This window comes from Ictalurus punctatus, chromosome 1, assembly GCF_001660625.3.
Source record: "Ictalurus punctatus breed USDA103 chromosome 1, Coco_2.0, whole genome shotgun sequence".
In the NCBI taxonomy this organism is placed as follows: domain Eukaryota; kingdom Metazoa; phylum Chordata; class Actinopteri; order Siluriformes; family Ictaluridae; genus Ictalurus; species Ictalurus punctatus.
The window spans coordinates 18759068-18780195 of NC_030416.2; the positions used below are offsets into that span (position 1 = coordinate 18759068).

General features: G+C 36.7%; 2 protein-coding genes across 7 annotated transcripts in view; both read left to right on the plus strand.

Annotated features, from left to right (window-relative positions):
* The window catches only part of ncalda (neurocalcin delta a), a 42895-nt gene extending 40451 nt beyond the window's left edge, over window positions 1-2444 (plus strand). For all 5 annotated transcript variants that reach the window (XM_017474372.3, XM_017474398.3, XM_017474363.3 and 2 more), the window contains one exon: window positions 1-2444. This exon is cut by the window's left edge and continues 391 nt beyond it. The gene's annotated coding sequence lies outside the window, so the exon portion shown is untranslated.
* A 6045-nt stretch (window positions 2445-8489) lies between these two features.
* grhl2a (grainyhead-like transcription factor 2a) lies at window positions 8490-21024 on the plus strand. 2 transcript variants are annotated; one of them, XM_017474429.3, is made up of 16 exons: window positions 8490-8695; window positions 9640-9826; window positions 10074-10129; window positions 10296-10614; window positions 10798-10856; window positions 10985-11141; window positions 11337-11448; window positions 12240-12334; window positions 14229-14387; window positions 14606-14693; window positions 15359-15504; window positions 15755-15792; window positions 16263-16351; window positions 16558-16643; window positions 16720-16784; window positions 18028-21024. In XM_017474429.3, the coding sequence occupies exons 1-16, from the start codon at window positions 8679-8681 to the stop codon at window positions 18140-18142; spliced, it is 1788 nt and encodes a 595-aa protein (XP_017329918.1). In that variant the 5' UTR covers window positions 8490-8678; the 3' UTR covers window positions 18143-21024. The 2 variants fall into 2 exon arrangements, with proteins under 2 accessions (XP_017329918.1, XP_017329910.1); XM_017474421.3 differs by having other exon boundaries at window positions 8491-8695; window positions 10795-10856.
* Window positions 21025-21128: the final 104 nt, after the last annotated feature.

Genomic DNA, 21128 nt, shown 5'->3' on the forward strand with positions numbered 1-21128 from the left:
TTGGACTGCCTGATAGAAGCTCATGTTTTATTCATGCATCAGGAGGAGTTTAGATATTTTGCTCAAATAACATTTGTACAGGAGATTGATAGCTTGATGTTGCATAATGGGGAATGAAGCACTGGAAGAAGAGGTTTGGGGCCCTACTTGTGTTCTTTATTTTAAAAGGACAGCTTGACTGCACTGTCAAGTGTCCAACAGTATTGCTACGAGAAGACACAGCTATATGTTTCTCACCCTTAGTTTTTGACCAGTAGTGATTAACAACACATCCTCACAAGATGCCTTGTTACGTGATTCAGTACTAGCACCAAACAAACCCATGCAGTTATATAGATTGGTAGTGTAGTTAGTTTTTTGCCTTTTTTTTGTATGTTTGTTTTTTAATAGGTCAACTCGTTTGTAACATCATGCAGTACCACACTGCTTTTACTCTCCTGACCTACAACATGGTGTGGGACTTGGAGGTTTTTTGTTTTGTCCCCCCCCCGATTTAGTATTGGCTTGCCTGAGATGTTCTGGATCATCACTCTGGATATGCACATATTCTTGGCAGAGCCGTACAATTTGGTTTAGCTTTTTAATGTTTCGGAGGAAGTTCATTCCCAGTAGTGACTGTTCCAGTATCTACCCATTTTATTATTAGCGTATCAGTGTTATTAGACCTGACAACCAGTATGTCAACATTATTGTGCAGTATGTACAACACTACACTTTCCCCCAAATCCCAATAAACATATAACGTTTAGAAGTGCACACATTATTCTCCCTTGTGCTGTACTGCCTGAAGGAAATGAAATGAAGAATTGTGGGACTTTTCTCTACTTCAATAGGTCTGTATAGCCTGTGTATTCTTTTTTTTTTTTTTTCCCAAATAGGAAAACAGGCATGCATGCAGAACTGTCACATGACTATTTTAAGATGCAACATCCTCTTGTTTTTAGTGTTTTCAGTGGAGCATGTTAAATAAATTTTTAACTGTATATGGAAGAGAAACTTTGTGTTACGTGTATGCATGCTGGTTTGTGTGTGTATGTGTGTGGCTATAGTGTGTCCTGGTATTGTTTGCTCACACTGTTCTCGGTGGTGTGTCGCTTGGTCCCAGAGAGCCTGTGAGCAGCCACAACTCTGATATTTACAATAGAAGACCTGAAGATTTATTGATTTAAAAGTTAGTATATGTACATTGTAAATCTAGTATGAACTGTAGGTTGTAGGTATGTAGACATTGTCAGGTTACTGCCACACACATACATGTGCAAATAGTTATGTGTTTCAATGGATAACTGCTTTACCGTTGCCATGTTGCTTTTTTTTCTTTTCTTTTCTTTTCTTTTTTTACACTAATGTAAATGCCTGTAATGTTAAAACCTAATTTAGAATTAGCCTCCTACTACTGGAAGAGTGCAGAACAAATTGTCAGGGTCCAATTTCCCAAAAGCATAATGGTGTTCAAATCAGTTCATTCATGATGGAAAAGATGTTTGTTTTGTTTTGTTTTGTTTTTTATTGAACTTGGTACATTTAAAATGAATGTGATGTATTAGACAGTGGTTAGACAGCTGCTCTGGAAAAATTTAGTGGCATAACCTGCCTGTATTCCTTAAGGTTTAACAACATAGGATCTGATCTCAGTGACTCCATTACTTCACCATTAGACAAATGAGTTGTTATCGTACAGTTTTAAAATCAGATACAGTTTGAAAACGAGATATCCACTTCACTTGTATAGTTCCTGTCGTGCTTTCAGTGTGCATGATACACATTGGAGCTCCAGATGCATTCTGTTGCTGCTGCTGTTTATTGTAAGTTTTGAATGTTATCGGATACCACTGCAAATTGTTAAATGCCTTACTGCAGTGATTCTCAATTACAGTCTTGGGAACACCACGTTCTTCACATTTGAGTTTTCCTGCTTTAACACACCTGAATCAGCTTATAAAGGACTTTGATTTGGTTTAGTTGTATTCGAGCTGGTGCTTCACAAATATGTGCAGAACGTGAGGTTGTCCAGAACTGCAGCTGAGATCTACTGCCTTGACTTTAGTACTGCTATATTTTTCATTTGATAAATTTGCTTTCCTCCCCTCCCCTTTATAAAACTGCTGTTTTGTAAAGTTGGAAAATGTTCAAACATCACAACTACTGCATCAATTTACTCAATGGTGTATGCATATGTTTCATTTTGTATTTCTTCTTTTTAAGAATCACGCATTTCTAGATCACCGTTTATATCATGTGTTTAGGTGCCAAATATACAGAACCAGTATTGTATAAATTTATACTGTACAATGATTTGTCGAACAGAATGTTTGTATTTGTTGCAGTTTGTTTTTTGTTTGGTAGATTTTGTATGGTAATCTGTATTTGTGGCAACGTCAACTTGAGGTATAGAAATCTGTTTTAGTTATACAATAAAGCAAAAATTAAATTTAGGAAATGAACTCTTGTTGTCCCTGTCTGATTTATATTTCTTTTAAATTGTTCCAGTGACATCAACTGACAAATCATCAGTTATTTAAGAAATGTACAAATCAGTGGAATATAGGTAAAGCATCAGTAAATGAATGTATTTGAACGGGGCGGAGGAGGAACAAATCATTCATTAAGCATACATTAACTGATAAAGGCAAACATTAATCCATGCAATTTTACTTGGCAAATTTCAGTTAGATTCTTTGTTATTTATCGTGTGATATGCAAGCGGTTGAATCTGCTCTCGGTCAATCTGCAGATTGTTACAGTAACAGTTCGAGGTCAAGGCTGGCTAAAGTGATGGATCTTAATCTCTAAATTATCGCACTGAATAGTAGTCACTGAGTAAGAGACTAGTGAGAAGTAAACAAACTCATTCCGGTGGTTCTAATGAAGAATACACTCTCTCTACAGCTGTGGGGGGGGGGGTTTTGTTTTTTTTTTTTTGTTTTTGTTTTTTTTGTTTTTTGGTGAGGTGCTCACAAATCCACTGCATAACACCTGATCCTGTACTGTTTATATTTTCCTTTTGTTTCTGTGTGTTGGTTTTTTGTTGGAATTCATGTGTGCTTAATAATGTGAGAGAAGTTCAACCTTTAGATCTTTTGTTTAAAAAATTCACAAATATACTCGGCTCTCATGGATATCAAGCAATTGCATACACAACACAGGTTTGTAAAAAAAAAAAAAAAAGGTGTGCTACAATAATTGTACAATAAATTCCCTTAGAGTTCAGTTTTTCCTCAAAACTATATGCACACTATTTTTACTTCTCGCTGAGCAAATTTGCTAAAATTGTCCAAAGTTAGGGCAACACAGTGGCTAGTGTTACCACCTCATAGCTTTCAGGGTCCAGTCTTGAGTTCAGGTTACTGTCTGTGTGGAGTTTCTGAGAATGTGTGTTTGTGGGTTTCCTCCCAACTCCCAAAAACATGCTTGTAGGTGGATTGGCTAAGATAAATTGCCACTAGAGTGTGTGTGTGGTGCCCTTTGATAGGCTGAAGTCCAATCCAGGGTGTATTCCTGCCTTAGCTCTGTGTTCCCGGGATAGACTTGCGTCCACTAATGCTTCATTTTGTCAAGTACTCTGTCAAGTCAAGCTACTGCTTCTCTGAGCAGCTGACACACAGTTGTTGTTTTTAGCAGGCCTACTATTTATTGATAAACCTGTGATTGAGAATCTGCAACTCTAGCCAACCATAACCAATAACTGATTACATTTTATTTATTACATTTATATACATTTATTTATCAGTTAATTACTTGTCATAATGAATGGTTTAAGTATAAGTAAGTGGCACATGAGCCTCATAGTAAACAAGTCCAAAGCCTTATCATTCAAATAGGGTTTTACACAGAGTACACAGAAAAACCAGTACTAGCTCTATTACTTTCTACATTAACACTCCCCAGCATGACTGTATTCTCCAAACAGTTGTGTAATTCTGCTATATGTGCTAATCTGGTTTTTTCCACAGTGAATCCTACGAGCTTAAGGCTTGAGTGGCTCTCACTGCTTCAGGAAAAACAGGTCTATGCTCAGGTCTAAGATGAATATAAATCAAGTTTCATCTTATGGATGCTTTATCATATCGAAGACAGGTGTGACAGATAAAGATTTATCTATTTATTTGAAAGTTGATTTGGGACTGTGTTGTTTTTACTATAAGTGGGATCTTGCAATCTCACTGGTATCTTTTGTAAATAGTATAATGCGACTGTTTGTTAAACATCTTGTGTAATGTAATATCTTTTAACATATGACACTCACTCAAAAGGTGCTTCAATAAGTGTGTGTGTGTGTGTATATATATATATATATATATATATATATATATATATATATATATATATATATATATATATATATAGGTGTGCAACAATTATTGGCATCCCTGTGAATTCATATGAGAAAAATATATTTGAAATATATTCCCATTGATATTTTACATACTTTTAGTACAACTGGATGACTAGGAACAGGAAATTGTTCAACCATGACTTCCTGTTTCACAGGGGTATACATATGAGGTAACACATAGGCCATATTCCCTTAATCATTCATCACAACAGATAAGACCAAGGAATATAGCTGTGATGTGCGGCAAAAGGTTGTTGAGCTTCACAAAATGGGAAGTGTCTATAAGAAAATAGCACAAGCATTGAAAATGTCCATTTCCACCATCAGGGCAATAATTAAGAAGTTCCAGTCAACTGGAAATGTTATGAATCAACCTGGAATTGGATGTGTGTCTATATTGTCTCAACGCACTGTGAAGAGGATGGTCCGAGTAGCCAAAAAATCTCCAAGGATCACAGCTGGAGAATTGCAGAAGTTAGTTGCGTCTTGGGGTCAGAAAGTCTCAAAAATTACAATCCGACATCACCTACATCACCACAAGCTCTTTGAAGGGTTTCAAGAAAAAAGCCTCTACTCTCATCCAAAACCAAACTCAAGCATCTTCAGTTTGCCAGACACTACTGGAACTGCAAATGGGATTTGAAGGATCTTGAGAGATTCTGTATGTAGGAATGGTCTTAGTTCCCTTGCCATATATTCTCCAACTTCATCAGGCATAATAGGAGAAGAATCAGAGCTGCTATCTTGGCAAAGGGAGGTGGCACAAAGTACTGACTAAAAAGGTGCCAGTCAGGGACATCACTAGAGATTTATGTAGCGGGGGTGTTTAAGCTCTGGGCATAACAACCCCCCAACCACACACACACACATTTTTTTTTAAAGCGACCGAAACATCTTTCTAGTCATGCATATTTTAGAGTAACAATGGGTGTAAAATCTATGGAAATAAGGTTATTTTGGGTCAGGCTATACTTGTCTAATATGGCTAATCTAATATGACTTACTTAAATTTTATATATATATATAAATGTGTGTGTTATGTGTGTGTTAAAGATCACTTTGTCCCCATCCATCCAGCACCAACAAGAAGCAAAAATGGCTGTACTATGTAGCCAAAATACTTTATGGATTTTGTTTAGTGTGTGTGTGTGTGTGTGTGTGTGTGTGTGTGTGAGAGAGAGAGAGAGAGAGAGTGTGTGAGTGAGTGGGTGAGTGTGTGTATGAGTGAGAGTGAATGAGTGAGAGGGTAAGAGTGTGAGTGAGAGTGTATGAGTGAGAGTAAGAGTGTGAGTGGGCGAGTGTGTGAATGAGTGAGAGTGGGTGAGAGAGTGAGTGGGTGAGAGAGTAAGAGTGTGAGTGGGTGAGAGAGTGAGTGAGAGTGTGAATGGGTGAGAGAGTGAGTGAGTGAGACTGCAATCAACACTAAATTATTGCAGATTGTCTTTGTTAATTACATTAACTACGTTTACATGGGTCTTATTCGTCTATCCGAGTATACTGTACATGACGCGATGTGTAATTGGATGATTGATAGGGCGTGTGAGTGAACAGCCGAACTGTAACTGTAATGATGCTCAGCATAATTAATAAACCCAACGTAAAATGTTTAAACAGTAAACTATGTCATGTGTGGATCACTCCCCCCGGTCCTAGTGCCCACACAAGAACAGGTTTAAGATGCGATGGAATTGCAACGATTAAAAAAAATCAAAAATAAATTATATTGGCTGATATATTGATTTGCATTTTTTCCCTTCTTCTTGCAGGGGTGGTTGTTAGGCTGGCAAGTCACTGCCCCAATTTATTTATTTTTAAATAAATAATTAAATAATAGGCCTACCAACGTCCCTGGTGGCAATAATTGTCACACCTATATTTAACAAAAAAATTTTTTTTGGATAAACCTGTGTTGTATTTGCAGTTGTTTCATATCCATTTGAGCAGAATATATTTGTGAATTTTTTTTAAACAAACGATCAAAAGTTTAAACAAATAAAGACAATTTTCACAGCCTTCTTTGCTCATATTTACCAAGGGTGCCAATATTAGTGGAGGGCACTGTAGACAGGAAAGTTGATGACAGAATGCATGGTTTTGTTGTATCTCTATACTACTGGTATTTACAAAAATAAAATGAATTGTCTATAAGATAACATTAGCCTACATGATTATTGGTTTTCTTTATCATATAATACAGTAGTGAATTGGAGAAATTAGTGATATTAATTCCATTTTAATAAATCATGCCAAATGTGTCACAACACCAGTTTGATTACTCCTGAATTGCCAGTTCATCATCATCATCTAAGAGACCAAAGTGTGAGTTCATTTTAATTATAGACTTAGAAGGTGCTCAGTTTCAGAGATGACAAACAAACTAGACTAAACTGCACTTGACATCATGTGACTCATCACAGTTCTGTGGGATTAGTCTATGATGACGTCGTTTTTCCCCCATTAATGCAAGAAAATCAAGGTTTTTACAGAATTATAAGCAGCCCAGATTTCTGGAAGAAATTTAAATTCCCCTGAGGTGGTATTTGTATGACAAACATGTACCATTACAACATCACATATCTTAAGTGTTACTGCAAGTTTGAGCATTCAGCTGATAAGTAAGATAAGAAGAAGTGCCTGTTGTAATCTGTGTGAGAACACTCGTCTGTGCGTACACACACACACCTCTCTCATGCCCGCCCTACACTGCAGCCGTTACCTGTCAGACAGGTAGAGCACAAGCAGGTTTTTCTTTGCAGACTCTGAAGTGCCACACCTCTTTTTAACTGTCCCATGAAGAATAATAAAGATCTGGCATCACACTTGGCTGGTGAAGAGCTTTGAACTCAAATCACCGAATCAGTACATCTTAAGATATTTTGAGATTTGAATGTCCTCGCTTTTCTGTTGTAAACTGCATGTAGACAACATTGTTCTTAACTAGTTTTATACACTAGTAATACACTAGTAATGGAGCAATACTTTTGTTTAAAGTAATATTTTAGGGTTTTTTTTTGTTTGTTTGTTTTTTGTCATGCTCTCTAGGACATGCTCTCTAAGACAAAGAGCATGCATTAATACTTCTTGAAAGGGAAATATTTTATATCCATCACTCCATATTCTCACAGTACACTTAATAGATCATGTCGATCCGTGCATTTGTATGGATCCTTACTAAACAGCACTTTCTTCAGTGTTAAAACGTACTATTAAAACCACTAAAAGCAAATGACCGGCTCATTAAATCTCCAATTATAATGCACCTGTGGTTAACACACCCAATTTTACCTAAGGTTATATGACATCAGGTACTGTATCAAAGAAATACTAGTCTGGCAGACAATAAATCTGCTTATACATACAGAACTGGGTGACAAAACAAACATACAAACAAAAAAAACACCCTCATACTTTGTCTTATACATGTCTCTCCAAGTGTCGTCCCCCCCCCCCCCCCCATTCATTACTATTACAAAAGTAATATTCTTAAGTATTTGCAAAATTGCTGTTATTGATTTCCAAACCAATTTTTAAAAAAATATATTTATTCAAATAAAAGCCAAATGATATTATATAAGCTATTATAGTAAACACATTGGGAAAAGTATAGAAATAGCCTACGTTTTTGGTGTGTTTTTCCCCCGTAAATTAAGGCTGTTAAGTAAATTAAGCATGTGTGAGCCAATGAAAGGTCTGTGGCTTAAAATAATATTAGTCATTAAAATTGGGAATAATGTTAAAATAATATTAGTCTCTGTGTCCGTGTCCTAATTTTTGAACGCAGTAAGATACCCGATTCCTTTTAATGCCGTTTTGAGCCATTTACTTGAGCTGCATCCCAAATGGATAGTGATTTTATACACAACGCACTACCTAGGGTGTAACTGCTGTTCTTCTATAGCCTCTCTGGTTGACTTTGTAGGAAGTAGAGAGCGGTTTGGGATTGACCCTGAGAGCGGGTCGCGTGTTGTTTGAGCGCGCGCAGGAATCGACTCTGATCCAAACCGACACTAGCGAATCAGACTGAGGTGAACACTTGCCCCGCCCTCTAATTGACCAATTCACAGCCACCTGCACTAAAGTCACCTGGTGGCGTCTCGGAGGACGCTGACTTGGGTTTTTTTTTTTTTTTTTTTTTTTTTTTTTTTTTAGGCAAGTGCTTTCCCGCCCACATACTGTCAATTAGCTTTGTTTATATAAGTAGAACGAGGTTAATGTTAATGTCAGACGGATGTTAGGAGTCAGGAAACGTTTAACGTTTGCGCTGTCGGTCTCCTGAAGGCTTTTTACTGACTGAAAGTTTACCGCTTCCTGGACAGAAACAGTGGATTAAGCCGTTATTACTATGGCTCAGGAGGAAAGGTAAGTTCAACTGTTCAAGCTAGAATTCATTTATCTGTAGCAAACTGCAGTGAACACCCTCAGACCTGTCACTGGATTACGTTATTAGATTTAACAGCCTTAATATAACGAAGAAAAAATGTTTTTAAAACGTGTTTTGTTTATTTTTATTTTTCATAGTGTAATATAATGCCCTAGTATGTCTTCTAATGTCCTTTAGCTTTACTCACAGAAATTGAACGGCTGTAGGTAAGATGTTTATTTTCACAGGTCAAAATAGTCTTGATCACTCATGTAAACATTTAACTTAGATTTCTTGATATGCTTTTGTGCACTTCCACTGAACAGTATCCGTATCCACTGGGATAGTGTATTGTGTGTGGGAATGTAAAGGGAGAGGTCTGGGAATAGCAGGATTTTGGTGAAGCTCATTGTTGACTCCAGAAACGCCTCAGGCAAGAAGAGGTGTTGGTTTTATTTAGCATAAGAGTCCTCTTCGGAGAAAAGGTTAACTCCTGTAGAAACTTTACGTCTCTGTATTACATCTGACCAAAACTTCAAGCTACAGGGTTAATGCTGAAGTGCCATTGAGTTCCATGTTTACACTTAAAATTCACACGCGCGCGCGCGTGTGTGTGTATATGTATGTATGTATGTATGTGTATATATATATATATATATATATATATATATATATATATATATATATATATATATATATAAAATATATATATAATATATACCCACACACACACACACCAAAATGTCACTTTTGTAATGTTTCATTCAGTTCAATGCTGACCAGATTTAACCTATGAATTATTGAGTACTCCTAATACCTACTCACTCCTGTGCACTTGGAGCTACTATATAAGTTGTACACCTGCCACTGAGAAACATCATGTCTGAGTCTAAATTGAAAATCATCTGCTTCTCCTCAAAATCTATGTTGCTGTGTGGCACAGTAAGCGGCTGGTAGTAGTGGTTCCCAACGAGACATCCTTCCTGTCCCGCCGTGTGTTTACAAATGAGGATGAAGCCTGGAGGGCCTACCTGGAGAACCCTCTCACTGCAGCCACCAAGGCCATGATGAGCATCAACGGAGACGAGGACAGTGTGGCGGCTCTCGGACTCCTGTATGAATACTACAAGGTGAGAATGCTTTGTTGTGTTGAAAAGTCATCCAAGGCTATCCAAACCAGCATTCATGCCTTGTTTTATGGTTAAAGTCCTGTTTTTTTCCTGAAAGAGACATTTTCTGTGCTTATGTTTCTCCACAAGAAAGACGAGGTGTTCCAAGGAGTCTGTCTTATGAGATCGATTTAATATCTGTTTGTTAGTGGTTATGAGCTCTTTATTAAAGTGACATCCTGTAACCATATTCTCCTGTGCCTCTCAGGTTCCAAAAGAGAAAAGGCTCCTGTCTGTAGCTAAATTACCAGAGGAAGAAAAAAGGTTTGTTGTGTATTACTTGCATTCAGCTGGACACATGCATATGAAATGTGGTGATGATAGGATTATTCTGACACACTTATAATTATTCTGTGACCTCTCATGGAATAAATTTCATGATGTATAGTGAAATGTTAACTTTTTGCTTGTATGTTTTTATTTTTCATAGAATATGCCATGGTGGTGTGGAATCCATGAATGAGCGTGTTCAGGGCACCAGATCTCCCCCAGTCAATCTCTCAGTCCACACAGACTCTCGTAGCACAGAGGTGAAGCGAGACTCATACAGCGCATTACTAGCAGAGGGGGGAGTGGTGGCAACCATAAAGTCAGAGTCAGTGTATTCTAACCAGCAGCAAGAGAGGCAGCCATACCACCATGTGCCTTACCAGCAGTCCACTCAGGAGGCACATAGGAGTTATAGTAAGGAAGAGCAGAGGAGCATGCCAGATAGCACCTTTGAAGACTCTTACAATAGCGAGACTGTGGTAAGAGATTGTGTTCGCACACCTTTACCTTCGTAATGGATAAAACATACAGCATCTGCTAAAAGCTGTGAATGTGCAGATTGTCTAGGAGACACTGTAATCAAATGAGTCAGTGGTTGTAAACAATTTAGGTTTTTAATCATTATTAACATGCTAATATCGGATATTCTGTGCTTTTAGCAGAAATTCAGAGTGCCCACCACTCTAGGGGCCCAAGACGCTCTCTTTCAGCAGCCTGGAATGTAAGTTTTATGCTCTAGTATTGATGTCTTGAGTTTAAAACATACAGTCATGGAAAATGGAAATGGAGATTTATATCTTCCCTGTCAGGGGGGATGACTAGTAGCACTACTCATCTCCTGTGTTGCAGGAACACGCTCCAGTATAACATAGAAGCGAGCCGCTCAGTTCGGCAGAAACCTGGCGAGGGTCCAATGATCTATCTGAACAGAGGTCAGTTCTACGGCGTCACGCTGTGTGAGGCGGGCATCAGTAAAGGCTTGCGCCATCCTATCAGCAAAGTGAGGGTGAGTTCTAGTACCATTCACATGGTAAACTTCTGCACTCTGCCTTTGTGTACAGTGAAGCAAAAATGGTGTTGTGGTTTGATGTAGCCATTATTGAATGTTACGAGTGACAATCTAGACTGTATTTCAGATGCATGGTTGTGTTGTGTTGTTTTCTGTGCTTTATGCAGCCTTTGTCTTGTCTTTGTGTTCTAGAGTGTGGTGATGGTGGTGTTTGGAGAGGACAAATGTCGCGATGAGCAGTTGAAGCACTGGAACTACTGGCACACCCGACAGCATACTGCCAAGCAGAGAGTCCTGGACATTGGTAAGAATTTGTGTGCATGCTTTCCTTACTACTTGGGAATTCACCTCAATCAATATCTCTCTGTGTCTGTTACACTGCCCTAACCCCCCCTCATTCACTAGCTGTCTGCTTTTCCTTCGTATTGTATCCTGGTAAATGCAACATTAGTGGAAGGCTTGGGGCAATGTAATCCATCACATTTACACACAGATGGAAAATAGGGGTAGACAATAGCTATATGGTCAGACCAGAGACAGGGGTGTGGACGGTTGAGTCTTCAAGACCACTTTGGTGGTCTGATGAACAGCATGTGGACGAAGTCATGTTTTGGAAAGCTTGGAACCTGATATGTTATTATGCATGTTTTGAATAACAGTATCCCAGGATTTTTCATATTGCCCAAAGCTAGAGATCAAGATTTGAATAGATACGTTAATAGCTGTTAGGAGAAATGCACATAAATGAACATAGACTCGAGATACAGGGAATAAGTTCTGTTGAATATGATTTATATTATAATGCTACATTATAATTCAGCTTGTAATCTTAGACTGTACTAACAGTTGCTTTTTTTGCCCTTTTTCTTTGTGCTGTCATTCTGCATTGATCATGTCATGTTCTCCTTAGTATGCATTATATATACACAGTCTATGTGAATTGTAGATCAATTAAAATACCTTTTACTTTTGGAAGGGATTCATTCCTTATCATTAAAACTATAATATTTCCCTTTCAAGACTGAACGAGAATGAATCTAATGCAGAGGGTTTCATTTATTTAATTTTCTTTCTGGTCTACTTATCTCTATAAAGCTGATTACAAAGAGAGCTTTAACACTATTGGGAACCTGGAGGAAATTGCCTACAATGCTGTCTCTTTCACTTGGGACATTAATGAGGAGGCTAAGGTGAGCATGCAGACATATTTAGAGCTCATTTTATTCAATAGTGTTTTGAACTTGCTGAGAATGCTTTGGATTAACTGATGACTTTGTGAATTGAGTATATCTTCTAGTATCACTTATAGTATAAGTGATATGCCTACTGTTGTTTTGTTTTTTTTGTTGTTTGTTTGTTTTAAACTGTCTTTCACTATATATGCTAGGTCCATAAATTCAGCCTGCTTTAAGAAATACCTCTGAATTATGATCCACATGTCAATTATGGATTGATTTTAGAATGATTTTAAACTGAACATTTTATCTCTTAAGTTACACTGTTGTTTAAGGTTGGTTAATTTGATTTGCACAGCAAAAATCACTGCACTAGCACAAGGTTTAAGTGACAATCTCATTTGGTGCAAAACACAACTGTGTTGAGCAGGGCTAGGTACTAGACCATCACATTTTGAGTACACTGAATCCATTGTTCAAGATATTTTGGCACAAGATCAATAACAGCACAATCATGTATCAAAGAGTGTTTTTAAGAAATTATCAATCAAGAAGAGAAAACTTTAGTGGTCATGAGCCTATTTTCTGAATAATAAATAATTCCTTTTAGCATAAACTTAAAATACAGGCAGTTTAAGGTCACAAGATTATAAATATGTGAATAACATATTTATGAATAAAAAAAATCTGAATGATAATTTCTCACAATCCCATAACTATAATACAACATATGAATGTTGTGTGGTCTATTGAATTTCAGGCTTATTTTGAAAGAAAAATACTGTGTGAGCATGTTTGTAGTTTTTTAACCGATGTCTGTTGAAAGTGATCACATGACCATGAGAAAAGAAGTGGTTCTCACAACATTGCACTTCTTATTAATCAAAAGTTACAGGTACAGACATGTAGGCAAACGAGTCCATCAGTGGGAAAGTATTTTCACTCTAGGCAAAAACATTTCCCACATTTCATCTTTCAAAAGTAGTTTTTCCAGTGTATCTTGAAATATTGGCACATGGTGTTTTTGCAGTGGAGTAATTCAAGCAAACGTCTTTCAGTTTATTTGAATAAATGAACTGCTGCAGTAGAAGTGAAGATCATCCAACACGAGGCATTGTGCTCTTAATTCAATATTTAATTTATGATTTAGTTTACATTTCATTTCAAAACTTTTTTTTTTAAACAAAAGTTGGTGTTGAAACAGATTTTGGTGCTGAAGTAGCCATTTTGATATGTGCACTTTGTGGCTGTTTGTTCCTTTGAATGCCTTTTGTTTATTTACTGGATAGGCTTGTACAGTTGCAATCAATATTACTCAACCCCCATTGCAAATCAGGTTTGCTGTCAAATTTGACAGACTTTCAGCGGTTTGCAATGAACAAATCAAACAAAAGCAACTGATATAGTTCAACACAACGAATGCTTCAAGTGGTTTCCCCAAATTCAACTGAAAATTCAACTTAATTACCAAGAGCTTACTGAGGTACTAAAGAACCCCCCCAAACCATAAACTAACAATATCACAATAAAAATAATAAAGGACTGCTCAGATCAGTTTAGTAAGTTTTGCCACCACCCTGCAGGAAGTACTTTTGTCACACAAGTCTATTGGTCATATAGACCCCATTTGTTCTGTAAAATTTGAAGAAAAAAAAAAAAAAAACTAATAAAGCAACATTGGTTTGTTTGATCCACAAAAATAACATTGGGGGGGATCCTACGTAAGTTATTAATATAACAAACGTCAATATTGAACACTAATCCTAACTACATTTTACAGTTCAGGGAAATTCTCAAGGCATCTTTTTTGCTCATGATGTGTCATAATGTCCTATTCAGCAATATTCTGCTAATTAACTATACCTACAAAATGTTAGAAATGTACTTCATGTTTTCATCTTTTTTCTAGGTGTTTATCACAGTGAACTGTTTGAGCACAGATTTCTCCTCACAGAAAGGCGTGAAAGGGCTTCCGCTTATGATTCAGATTGATACGTACAGCTACAACAACAGGAGCAACAAACCAATTCACAGAGCTTACTGTCAAATCAAGGTCTTCTGTGACAAGGTTAGTAAAAGTTTCTTTAACAGTGCATTTGGTGACTAATATTATTTTATTTAACAAGTAATACTTAATCTGGGCTTGAAAAGTTTCTTAACCAGTGCCTTGTACCATTCATGTGTCCAACTATTTAATTACTGAAACAACTGCATTGAACATTCTACCAATTATTACCTAAATTTGTGATTTAAGTAGTTGCTTCTGCATGTGCCGTTTCTCCATAGGGAGCTGAGAGGAAGATTCGTGATGAGGAGAGAAAGCAGATGCGGAAAAAGACAAAGGGTCATGTGGCTGGAGGGCAAGGTCACAATGGTGAGTTAAAGCAGACACGTGAATAAACTATAGATTATTAGGGGTGTAACGATACACTACAGTTACAATTTGATTCACGATACTGGCTTCACGATTCCATTCTATATGTTTCTTTGAATATTTTGAACAAAATTTGAATGAAGGAAAAATGAGGACTGAAAAATCTTGTTTTATTTCTGAATAATGAACAGTGTGCATTTTTGTCTGTATACAACTAAAATAATAAACCTCTGTTCATATCGATTTTTAATATTAACATAAACAAAATGTATTAGTTTCACCATACCAAATAAATAAGTGAATGTATGAATTCTCCCCAAAACCTGCTGTTTCATGTTATAATAATAGCTTACAGTCTTAATTTTGACTGTAAAAAATATAATTTCTTAAGACAATTTAGCACAAATTTTGTCTCTGCAAAGTTGCCTATTAAAGGCGCACAAAATGATTAGTGTAACTGGTGCGTTGGGTTTTTAAAATCAGTGTAATCGATTGCCCTGGAGAATTGCATGTCTCTGATGAACATTCTGTAAGTGTTCAAATGCTTGCAAGGACTAGTGATCTGTGCATGGTGTGAAATAAAACAAGTTTAGAAACATGTCTATATTGTGAAATACTGCATTGTCCTTCACTGTATCATTCCTGGCTGTTCATTTTTCTTTTAGATCTGGCAGGTAAAAGAGTAGGTCCTGGAGCATTAATGCAGAAGAGGTCAGACATCACATTTTTCAAATCCATAACAGACCTGGAATCTCAGCCAGTGCTATTCATCCCTGATGTCCATTTTAGTAACTTGCAGAGAGCTGCACAGGTGAGGGAGTTTAGTTTGTAATCATTAATCCATTTTTATGTGTTAATGCAACAGAGTGCAACCAAGTAAATGCAAAGCTCAAAAGAAGAAATAAAACAGAACAGCCATAATACAAATAAAAAGTTATTCATCCCTCCTCTCATACCCCTGCCCTTAATATTACTCCTTAATAGTATTCCTATTCTTATGGAATTAGCTTTATCTTTCGTATCAAATGTTCACCTTAACCCTTCTGCCTGTCTGTTTACAGATGTTTGGATGTAGTTCTGAAGAAATGGAGAGTGATTGGTAAGTGCAGTGCAGTTACACCCAGATTAGTGAGTAACAGTGAGTAGATTCACACACTGTTATTAAACAAACTGGCTGAATATTTTGTTTCTGAATGCATATACTAGTTTGTAGTGCTTCTTGGTCTTTGTAGCAGTATACAGTATGGTTGAAGGTGTTTAAATTGGCTGGATTTCTAAGCCTGTGTTTTAAGGTTACATTCTATCTAATATGAAATAAATGAGTAATATTTCTTTTATAATTGACTAAATAACATTCAGTAGAAAACAAACATTTCACCGCTTCATGATCGTGCCAGGTGTGCTAATTACTCAGATTTTGACTCGTATGCACTTGCATATATTTATAGAAGAATTTCTAACTGAGTAAACAAATGAAACTCTGCTATAAAGTCAGTAAAATGCTTTTAATGGTCATTTTATTGATAATTATTGAAGAGGTTTTGAGTTCAATTATGTTTGTCATTACAGTGTGGTGATGAAGAGGGTGGTCAAACAGTCTGAGGATGATCCCTGCCTTCCACCAACCAAACAGAGCAAAAGTGATGCACCAAGGAGAGGTGTGTACATGTGTGTGGGAGAGAAAGAGGGAAACAAAGAGCACCGGATGTGGATGATTATTAATGTACATTCAAGCTGATTTCTAACTCAATAATGAGTCACAGATATGTAAATGAGTCAATGAAGTGTAAATGATCCTTGCTGTAATTACAGTTCCTTCTCTGAAAGAATTCACAGCTTATAACCTATGACTGTTTCTTAACAGTTCTACTGTATGTAAGGAAAGAGTCTGATGAGGTCTTTGATGCATTAATGCTCAAGTCACCAACAGTGAAGAGCTTGATTGAGGCTGTAAGTATAAACTTGCACTTCTTACAGTATATACACATTTCCAAGTATACAGAATTATAGGTTCATTCTTTTTCAGATATCGGGCAAATACTCCCTTCCTCTTGAGAAGATGAGTAAAATCTACAAGAAGAATAAGAAAGGGTAAGTAAAAGCTGAACAATAGAAATGTGGGGTGATAATTTATATTTCTGAATCATTACATCTGTATCTCATCCTTATTAAGTAATTCTTTGGGGGGGGTGGAAGCTAGACGCAGTGAGACTAACCACAAGGGACAGACTATAACAGTAATTAAAGGGTGTGGTCAAAGTGGGGTGTGGACAACCTGACAAATACTTATTTGCAGGAAAATAATCAGAATTGATATCAGTATCATCAATAGCTATAAGTAAGTGTAGTATAGGTTTGGTGCCGATATGTAATTTGGGTTAGATCATGTGAATCAGAAGCATAGACATGAGTCTTTTATAGCTCAGTGTGGTAATGGGTGCATTTACTTACAAGATGATGTAGACGTAGTTGGAGTGTTCAAAGATGCACAGATATCATGGCATGATTTTGGGGTTATCATATAATTTCATGTTAACAATAAAACACACACCACATGCAATTTTAAATGTGGCTTCTCATTTGTATTTATCGAGAATACTTTCATTTTGTCAATAACTAAAATATAAATAGGGTTTGTATAACTACCTGCAGGTGAGATTGGCAAAAAAAAACAACCCAAAAACGTCCATTCCAGAAAGCAGAATTTGTGAGGTTAGCTGTTTTAAGATTCATGAAAATCCAGATTTTTACAGTACAGGGATTAGATGGAATTAGGAGCAATTTCCTTTCCTCGAAACTGAACTCATCTTCTGTATTTCGCAGCACGGAATCAGGTCCTACATTTAATCAGTGTCTGTATCTTGTTAATATCTTGTTAGTATCAGGTTAAGCAAACAAAAGAAAAGTATGAAACCCTGAAAATGTCCTTCTAAAATCTCACATCTCATGTAATGCTTTTGGCTATTTATTTTATTAATTTTTTTTACTTTGATGTCTCAGGGCACATCTTATAGCTAAACGTGACCGTGAACTTCAGTCCTATCTCAACCCTGTACAATATTTTTGGAATGAGGTGGAAAGGGCAGTTTTATAGCAAAACTGTGCATACTTATCCATGCCTAGGCTAACGTGTTTCTTGGATCCCTGCTCACTAAACTTTGTATTTATATTTTGTGTTTATAGGTAGTCATGGTGGTTGTGTGTTGTGTGTAGGGTTTTTTTTTTTTTTTTTTTTTTTTTTTTTTTTTTTTTTAAGATAGTTGCTCAAGGCTTTTTTTCCCTCTTCCTTGTCATGCCTTATTTTATGTTTTTTGTCTTCTTTGGTGACTTTCAGGATTCTGGTCAACATGGATGACAACATCATTGAGCACTACTCCAATGAAGATGCATTTGTACTAAACATTGAGCCTCAGGCAGAGTGCTTTCAGGTTACACTCACAGAAATCTAATGGCTGCATTAAGACTAGTAGGTGGACTTATAATGGCCTTCTCGTCAACCAGTTAGAGAAGAACAAATCAAATATGGATAAAGCAGGATAAAACAGAGTACCTAACTAGAGAATACTGTAGATTCCCTACAAATGGGTGGCAGACTGTGACAAACACCTATATACTTTCTTCTTTTTTTTTTTCTCCGTGTTTAAGCTCGCACGAAAACATAGAATTATCCCTGCGGTTCATGCGTAGTATTGTGTGTTCTGGAAATAACTAGCCCAACAGGTTCTTTTAAGTAGCTTTCAGTATTCTGCTTTTTAATCCACCCTCATGAAATGAGGAGAATAGGAAACATCATCACACCGTTGTACATTCTTAAAGGTTTGCTTACTAGGAACTCTGATGTCATACATTTTAACCTCTCTAAACGGTGTCCCATTGTCTCTTCTTTAATATATGTTAGGGTATATAGTCATGTGAAAAAAATAAGTACACGCCATGGAATTTTTTGCATTTTATTTGGATGAGCAAACATTTGATCCTCTTAGAAACAGTGCCTATTAATGAAGGTGATACACCTATCAAATGACATACAGTTGGCATTTAATAGTAATTTTCACTATTTAAATCAACAAAAACAGTCGCATGGAAAAAAGTAAGTACAACTATACAGTTATCACACCTGTAAATCCACACAGTTAGAATCAGGTGTTGAAGATTGGGTGCCAGTGATTAGAAGCTGCTTAGGCAGCGCAGGTGGTGCCTGTCTTATTTATACCACTCTCATATCTAGAGTCTGGTGTTCCCTTTGTTATTGAGATGTGTGGTGTCATCATTCCAAGATCTAAAGAGATCTATAAATCCTTCAGAAAAAAGGTTGTGGATGCTTATGAGTCTGGTAAGGCATTTAAAAAGAGCTCCAAATTATTTGAAATACATTATTCCACTGTAAGGAAAATCATCTATAAATGGTGTAGATTTCAAATGACGGCCAATGTGTCGAGGACTGGCTGTCCCAACAAATTCAGCCCAAAAGCAGTCCGTCTGATGCTAAAAGAAGTCTCCAAGAACCCCAAAATTTCCTCACAGGATCTGCTAGTAAGTCTACCACCTGTTGGTGTCTACAATCAGAAACAGATTGCACAAATTGGACCTGCATGTGAGGCATGCCAGGACAAAGCCTTAGCTGTCTAAAAAGAACATTAGAGCAAGACTACAGTTTGCCAATGAGCATATAGGCAAAGACCAGCCCTTTTGGAATAATGTGCTCTGGACAGACGAATCAAAGATAGTAGTTTGGCCACAGTAACAGCAGACATGTTTGGTGCAGACCAAAGACAGCTTTTCAGGAGAAGCACTTCATACCAACTGTGATGCACGGTGGTGGAAATGTTAGGGTTTGGGGTTAATTTGCTGCCTCAGGGACTGGACAGCTTGCATTCATTGATTCAACTATGAATCCTGCATCATATCAAAGAGTGCTTGAAGATCATGTGAGGCCATCTGTCTGAAAGATGAAGTTGAATCGAAAGTGGACCTTTTAACAGGATAATGATCCTAAACAAACTAACAAATCCACCAAGGAATGACTCAGAAAGAAGAAATGGAAGGTCCATTTGACAAATGGACAAATGTCAAAAAAGCCACCAATTTCCATGGGGTGTATATATTTTTTCACATGACTGTATGTGTAGTTTTAGTGAATGTCTTTGCAACATGTATATATTTAATGTCTTCAGGTTGTGTGTATATTTCTTTGTTAATTAATGTAATAAACAGTATATTTTTTTTTCTGCCTTGTTTAAGTGGAGAACTTGTATGAATTGGTGTATACAAAACTGAGAACATGTATGTCATCATCATAAAGGAGAAGAAAATATATAACATTTCAAATCGTAAGAGAAGCAAACAAGTCATGGGTAGTTTAAGCACAGGCCAGAATCTGAAATGAAAAAAGGATAATCAATTTAAAGAGAGGCAACAGTGTATTTCAGCCAAATTGTATTTTGAAATGGACTTGAACGCTTGCATATTGACAGTTAGTTACATAGATTGGTGTTACTCCACATAACTATCAGACTCTGGGAGAAGTTGTGGCACAGAGTTTGAAGGCAGAATTGTACATTTCAGTAATTCAGATGACCATTTCAGTAATTCAGATGACTGTTTTCAGTTTGTTTTGAATATTTAATTAAAACACCTTCCTCACTACACATTTTAAGCCTATTACCTTTCTGGAATTAAGGCTTTCCCATGACCATGAATATAAGTGTTTACAGTTATATAACTGTGTATGTGTGTGTATGTGTATATATATATATATATATATATATATATATATATATATATATATATATATATATATATATATATATATAAAAAATTAGGCTATCCCATTATACCGCTATTTAACATATCCAAAATGTTCAGGTGTGTTGAGGTCTGGTGACTGTGAAGGGCATAGCGTATGATTTACGTTACTTTTATACTCATTAAGCTGTTCAGTGAGCCCTTGTAGCCTGAGGATGGGGAAATGTTTTGAAGCTGATCAGTCAGAATGGCTATGTATCGATTTGTAGTGGACTTTTCCTCTAAGAGAATGAGTGGACACAAACCACACCATTAAAATCCATCCACAACACAGCAGAGCCACCAGAATTTCCTTTAACTGTCACTCACCTGTAGAAGTATTCTTTTACCTTGTGGTTACTTCTGTTTGTATTAATGTCAAACAGCAGCACTGTGTGGTGTAAATAGGGAATAGACTCTGGCTGTGTCCAAAATCTGCCCCTTGTTATATGTGTACTGTACATTCTAAATTTGGTGTTTTTGTTGTTGTTTTTTGTTAATAAATATTTTTGTTTTGTTAAAATAAAGTCCATTTTCTTCTTCTTAACCATGCATTTGGGTGTGTATTTAGGGTCATTGTCCTGCTGTAGGACCCATAATCTCTAACTCAGATCTAGTTTTCTAACACTGTGTAGCACATTGTGCACTAAA

Bases quoted from the DNA above. Each gene is read 5' to 3' on its own strand.
- grhl2a (XM_017474421.3), top strand. The intron at 10,130-10,295 runs GTTTGTTGTGTA...TATTTTTCATAG, and splicing joins TTACCAGAGGAAGAAAAAAG to AATATGCCATGGTGGTGTGG. The intron at 12,335-14,228 runs GTGAGCATGCAG...TCTTTTTTCTAG, and splicing joins ACATTAATGAGGAGGCTAAG to GTGTTTATCACAGTGAACTG.